At 46.7% G+C, this 6,866-nt stretch overlaps 1 protein-coding gene across 1 annotated transcript; it reads left to right on the forward strand.

The window, feature by feature from the left end:
* Window positions 1-569: 569 nt before the first annotated feature.
* larp6a (La ribonucleoprotein 6, translational regulator a) lies at window positions 570-6,558 on the forward strand. Its single transcript, XM_086189608.1, has 3 exons — window positions 570-1,504; window positions 2,986-3,184; window positions 4,614-6,558. The coding sequence occupies exons 1-3, from the start codon at window positions 732-734 to the stop codon at window positions 5,718-5,720; spliced, it is 2,079 nt and encodes a 692-aa protein (XP_086045734.1). The 5' UTR covers window positions 570-731; the 3' UTR covers window positions 5,721-6,558.
* Window positions 6,559-6,866: the final 308 nt, after the last annotated feature.

The raw sequence follows: 6,866 nt of genomic DNA on the forward strand, positions 1-6,866 counted from the left end.
CACATGTCAAGGTTTTAAAACAAACATCCAGTATTGTCACTTTGTTTGATTGTTGCGTAGATATTCCTTTAGGAGTCGGGCCGCATAAAAATAAAAGACTATTTCTGACCGATGTAGGGATTTTAGAGGGAAGGTTAATTTCTCACATCATTATTCACATTTTAATGAAAAAATCTATTGAAATTATTATAGTGGGGTTTTCAGAGGGGGGGGGGTCTGCTTCAAACAAAAGTGTAAGAATGTGATGTAACGGAGGGACATCTCTGCAGCACCAGAATCTTTCATTTAAATGGTATTTTGACACGTAAAAAAATTGCACTTTCCAGGAATTTGGAAAATAAATGATTAAATAGTGACTCGCAGGGCGATCCTAGCAGTTAGTGTACTGTATTCTTCTATTTTGACCTTTCTGCACAAAGACATCCTCCTTACCTGCGACTACAATACTATTAATCCTGCCCTTTTCTTCTTTGACGCGCCGCTTCCCTGTGCGTGCAACTACAGGCTGCAAGCCTATTATCCAATTAGCGGCCTTAGTGAGGGGTCGCCCTTGTCACGGCTATTTCCCAATTAGACTTGAGCACGTGAATTTGCTCCCTTACTTAGAGACATGTAACGGGGCGTTTGTGTCTTCACAGAAAAAGAAAAGTCTGTGTGTGGTTTTTTTTGTGTGTGTGTGTGTTATGTTTATGTGTGTGTGTGCAATAATCTGTGGGTGAAAAAGCGGAGACATGCACGCTCTGGTGAACGCCTTCATGCGCTGCCTCTCCTTTCTCTTGCCTCCCTCCTGGCTTTGTGTCAGCCTTTGCTTGTGGATTGGGAGCGAGTGCGAGGAGACGGTGCCGCGGTCCAATCCCAGAGCTCGTTTCAAAAGCAGAAAGCCTCTTACATATGAGGAAGTAGTAGCAGTAGCAGCAGCAGCAGCAGTAGAGGCACAAGGTGGCTCCTGCCCGTCGGTCTCACCAGCTCCAGGCTGCGTCTCGCTGGCTGCTACAAGCCCCGCTGCTCCTCAGGGCCCTCCATCGGGTCGGATCTGGATCAGGGGTCTCTGGCGAGCCGTGGAGCGCGTCTTCGGAGCCCCCTGGGTCCTTCTCCGCCATCACTTGTGCTCAAGAAGCCGACGAACAGCTTTACGCACCCCGTATCCTGTCTGTGCTTTCGAGTCGAGCGAGGTGACGAGCTTCCAGGGCGGCGCTGCTGTTGCTGCTGCTATAACCGAGGACGGGAAGGGAGGAGCGGGCGTAAGCCCTCTGGTTTATTCGAGGAACATGAGCGGGTCCGTGGGGATCCCCAAGCTGAACCCGGTGGAGTGCGCGTCAGCGGAGCAGGGTATCGATGAGGTAATCACCGTGGATCAGCTCACGCAAGAGATGGGGACTGTGACGATAACAGTGGCCATTCAAGCTGCGGAAGACGAGGAACCGGAGGAATTGTCTCCTAACAATCTTGATTTCATTGGCGGCAGCTGTAGTGAGGACGAGATCGGGAGACATGACAAATCCAGGTTGGAGTTATTTTGATCAACTAAAACTGCTGTCTTCTCTTAGAAAGAGGCTGAACTTGTAAAATTTTTTGTTGTTGTTGGTGGTGAAATTAGTTTCACCTACCTCGGACTCTTGCACAAATACTCCACACATACCAAGCGACAAAGTGGAGGTAAGGTGACAGAAACGTTTCCCTCTTGCTGTCAAGGTTAGTGGAACCCCTCTAGTTTGTCATTGCATTTTTCTCCCTTGGATATTGGCTCATAACTTCCCAGGGTGAGCAGCCAGTGTAGGAGGGATGCAGCCTGACTAGCCCATAATTGGATTGCGTATTTCTATGAAAGAATAGTGGAAAGAGATCCCTTACAAATGACACAACCATCTCAACAGGTGCACGCCAGCAAAAACAAAGGGCTGAGATCAAGAAGACATGATTACAGATGAGGCGAACTGGAGGGATGTGATTATATCCTGGGTGGGACGGCGGGCAAGTGTGGTCCCCACCTGTAGGCAGCAGACGCATCAGTGCTAGAAAGCCAGACACCTGAGGGAGATAAAGAATGGCACCTTCACTTTAATCCAATTCCCCTGCGTCATGACCTGCTATTTTTATCCTCTGGCCTGTAAGTTCCCCTGTTGGACTGCGTGTCAAGACTGAGTCATTGATATAAATGTCAGAAGGGAAAATAAATCTGTCTGGTCACACCGTAATGGCTGTTTGGCAAAATGAGCTTCCCTAACACCTGTAACCTCTTGCTCAAGAGAGGTATTTTAAGATCTGTGACTGGAAACGTGCAGCCTGAGAGGGGGGAGGGTCAAGTGTTTGCTGTCAATTTTCTCTTCATGTCACTATTTCACATTCCTTTAGAGAATAATTCAAAACCGGACAGTTTAACCTAGCTAAAAATAAGAGTGGGACTGAAATGTTCTTGGTGGTGACAGTATTGTCCTCTGATGTCCGGGGGGAAGCTGTGGGCTCGTGCCAACTGTTAGGTCAGTGGCTGGAAAGCTGTTGACTGAGGGTGGGGGAGGGAGGAAGGAGGCTGGAGAAGGTGATGAGTCATCCCGCAAAATTTCATTCAGACCCTCACTCTAATCTGCAAGGCTACCTGACCGCGCAGCTTCACAGCGTCAGCCAGGTGTCTGACTGAGATCAGATCGTGCCTGAAGCTTATGCAGTGTTTGATTATAATGTGCAGTGGATTTGGTAAGCCACCATATTCTTTGTGGGAGGGAGAGCCTGTGACTCTGCACCCCTCAGATGGAGAGGTCTTGGCAGTGTGAGGACTGGTTGGGCACTGTGGTGTGGAGGTCTGGCACTGAGGAATGGTGACTCTGCAGCCTAAAGAATGTTGCATTTCTACCAGCCTCTGTGTTACTGCATTAATGACAGTAAAATGTGTAACAGTTGTAATATTGGCAGTCGATGACACGAAGCGTCCTTCTCTACTAGAGGCGAATCTCAGCTGACTGTGATGCGTGTTTGTCTTCCCACACACAGCGGCGCCGGCACCAGCGGTGGGGAACTGGAGGAGGAGAGCTGGCAACCTCCAGATCCGGAGCTCATCCAAAAGTTGGTCGTTCAGATCGAGTACTACCTGTCAGACGAAAACCTAGAACACGACGCCTTCCTCCTCAAACACGTCAGACGCAACAAACTCGGGTTTGTCAGCGTCAAGTTGCTGACATCATTCAAAAAGGTAACCATGGCAGCAAATCACCGAGGTGCAGTTGGAATACACGCTTAATTTAAAATTCCTGTCTTAGTATGGCTGGAAATTGCAAAGAGGCCTTTACCACTCAACTGTAGTAAAATTCTGGTGCTTATCAACTCATAGTAAGCTATTTTAACATGGACATTAATTTTTCAAATGAACTTAGAGGAACTCTGCACCCTTTTGAGAAATCCACAAATTCACCATGCTCCCCAGAACCAGACTAGACAGATGTCGTCGTCCTCATTTGTACTGAGAACCACAGAGACCAGTCAGCTGCTAGTTAGCTTAGCACAATGAATGGTAGTGGATGGGAAGTGTTGGCAAACTTCCGTCAAAGGTCATCAAATCGATGTTTGGGATCATGTTCAGGAGTAAACATCTCCATCCTCTCTTGCAGACTTAAATTCATAAGGGGGCTTTTTGATGTGCTGAGTCAAATCACCGCTAGGATTGGTGAGTGTTCACCATCCTACCAGAACTTTGAATTTGGAACAATACTCAACGCTACCTTTTTGTTGTACGTTACATCAAAAAATGATTTAAGTGGTGTTAAAAACCAAAGGTTCAAACTCTAACCAATTGAAATAGATACCCACATCTGAATTCCAGTGAATGTGTCTGTCTGTGGTGGGTCATGTGAAGTCTCTTAATTAAAGCAAAGATATTTGATTTTTGCGAACACTTCCCATCCACAACAATTCATTTTTCTTGGCTAACTAGCAGTTAGCCGGTCTCTCTCAGCTCCCTAATGCAGCACAGAGGAGAGACAGGTATCTGTCCTCTTGTCTGGCTCTGGAGAGGATGTTGGATAACTGTATCTGCTAAGAAGTTGCGATGTTCCTTTTTTAAAACAAGACTGAAATGCTTTTTTTTTTTTTTTTTTTTCTTAAAAAGGAAACCTGGTCAATGTCAAGCCTGCCACGCTTAACTCCAAATGACGTAGAGGCCTGCGAGATGTTAAAAACAATATCTGTGTTGCTCGTGTCAGCATAAGTAGTTGAAGATGCAATGAAATTGTCACGTTGATTTACCGGCAGCTGGTGCTACTTCAGGCGAGTGTGTGTGTGTAATTTTTTATGTAATCCAAATCTCCCCACACTCTTTTAATTTTTATAATAAACATGGATGCAAATGTCAGCTTGACAGCAGTGAGGTGACGCATTTTAAACATGGATAAATTATACAGTGATAAAGTGAGTAATCCTGGGTTCTGTTGAATTGCTATTATGCCAGTTATTGATTGAGCGAGTGACTTTTTTTTAACAGGGTTGTTGTGGAACGCAGAACTGTAATGTGTGTTTTAGTTGACTTGAAGAAGTGCAATGATCAGTTATGACCTGTTGGTAATGAGAGTCCCCTCTTGAACCACTTAGCGTCTCCCCTTTGTAACACAAGCATTGTCTCCTTGCAGGTGAAACACTTGACTCGTGACTGGAGAACAACTGCTTATGCTCTGAGGCACTCGAACATACTTGAGCTGAACGATGAGGGGCGGAAGGTGCGGCGCAAGTCTGCAGTTCCAGTCTTTGCCAGCGAGTCGCTGCCTAGTCGCATGCTCTTGTTAAGTGATTTGCAGAGGTGGCCCGAGCTGGCTGCTCTCACAGGAGGCTCTAAGGATAATGGAGGCAGCGAGGGAGGAGCCACTCAACAGGAACAGCTAATGAAGCTATTGCTGAAAGCATTTGGGACATATGGCGCCATTGCTTCTGTCAGAGTCCTGAAGCAAGGGAAGGACCTCCCAGCTGACCTCAAGAGGCTGAGCGGCCGCTACACTCAGCTAGGTGCGGAGGAGTGTGCTATTGTGGAGTTTGAAGAGGTAGAGGCTGCTGTTAAAGCAAATGAAGCAGTGGGAAGTGAGGATGGTGGGCCCAGTATGCTGGGCTTGAAAGTTGTCCTGATTGGCACCAAACCACCAAAGAAGAAGGTACAGAAAGAACGACCACGCGAGGAGGTGGGGATGCGCAAAAGTCGCTCTCTCAACAGCAGAGTACGAGAGCTTCAGTACCACGGTGACGACTCGGCCTGTAGCTCCTCAGAAACGGAAAGCAATCCCACGTCCCCAAGGCTGGCGAGAAAGTCTCAGTCCTGCAACAAACTCAGCCCCACCACTGCTGGCATCAGCTTCCAGAACAATCACCTGAGTCCCGGTATGTCCCCACGCAACAGCCCCTGGTCCAGTCCCCGCGCAAGCCCCTGTCCTCAACGTAAATCTCCTCATTCCCAAAAGTCTCCCCTAGCCAGCGAGGGCAGACTGAGCCCTGAGCCTGGGCGCCGCTGGGCAGACTACTCCTCAGACAGCAGCCTTACCCCTTCAGGGAGCCCGTGGGTGCAGCGGCGCAAGCAGGTGGCATCTCAGGAGAGCAGTCCAGTCGGCAGTCCGATGCTGGGCAGAAAGATCCAGAATGCCGACGGTCTACCGCCAGGTGTCATGAGGCTGCCAAGGGGTCCTGATGGAACCCGCGGCTTTCACTGTGTCACTGTTGGAGAGAGGGGGAAGAGTGCCGCCACTCAGACTTGATCTGCGGAGGAACCTTATGCATTCCTTATCCCCCAGAAATCCAACGGAAATCTGAGCTGTTCTTGGCCGTCTCACTCAGCCCTCTCTCCACATTTCAGACTCTGTAGATATATTTTTGTTGAGTGCATCAGTTTTCAGTCTTTGTTATATTTTTATACGACATTTTGAGTTAATATGGTAACATTAGTAATTTACTAATGGAAGTTTGAGTGGATTAAAAGAGAATTTTTTTGCTGTAAGGAAACTGCAGAGACTTCACTTCCATCGCTGTCTAAACTTGTCCATGTGTGGTAGGTTGGAGAGGGTATTCCACTTCTGTTTTTCTTTTTCTTACTCATAAGTGTTCTCTCTCTCTCTCTCGACGTGTGTGTGTGTAAAAGCTCCTGTTGTCTGTGGATGGTGTATAGATGTGTATGTGACATGGGCACATGGATGTGAAGGAAGTCACCATATGCCTTTTGTATATTTGTCTACTGTGAGACCCATTTTTACATTCTCTTTCAACCAAGGCCATACTTGCTCCACTGCCACGGAGGTTGGACAGTTAAACTTGATTTTCTTTTTTTATTTTGTCTTTTTTATTTTCAGTATGCTTTTGGTACCGAAGAAGGCTGTCTTCTAGCTGTGTACGTGTTTATTTGTTCTGCAGGTAGATGCTTTTATTTATTTTTTTAGCTTTTTATTTCTCCTTGGCATATGTTAAATCACTCACAGTGAGGTTTGAGGGATTTTCAGTTCAGGCATGGAAAAAAAAAATGCTCATGTTCTGTCCTTTCCATCTAAACTGGGGTATTTGTACAGTGCAACTCCTATTGTACAAATAAATCACTGAATTGCATTTTGCCAGACTTGTTCTTTTTGTTTGTGACACATTTTGAGGTGTTGCTCTGGAAAAAGTATTGACGCTAACTTGCTATTTTTCAATACGCAAGCGAGATTAGGTGAGATTGTGGCAGTGCCAAGACTGAAATGGCACTTTAGTGTAGGAGGACGATCACGAGGGATGATGGGTATAATAAGCTGCATCAGTCCTCAGCGAGGACTCCACTGTTCACAAACACGGAAGAGCAGACGACTTATCCAGCTTTTCAATGTCTTAGAATGTACATTGAATGACTTGAATTTGTGATTGGATAATCAGGATTG

The sequence above is a fragment of the Aulostomus chinensis genome, chromosome 2 (genome assembly GCF_037954235.1).
Source record: "Aulostomus chinensis isolate RoL2024-O1b breed Wild chromosome 2, RoL_Achi_v1.0, whole genome shotgun sequence".
In the NCBI taxonomy this organism is placed as follows: Eukaryota; Metazoa; Chordata; class Actinopteri; order Syngnathiformes; family Aulostomidae; genus Aulostomus; species Aulostomus chinensis.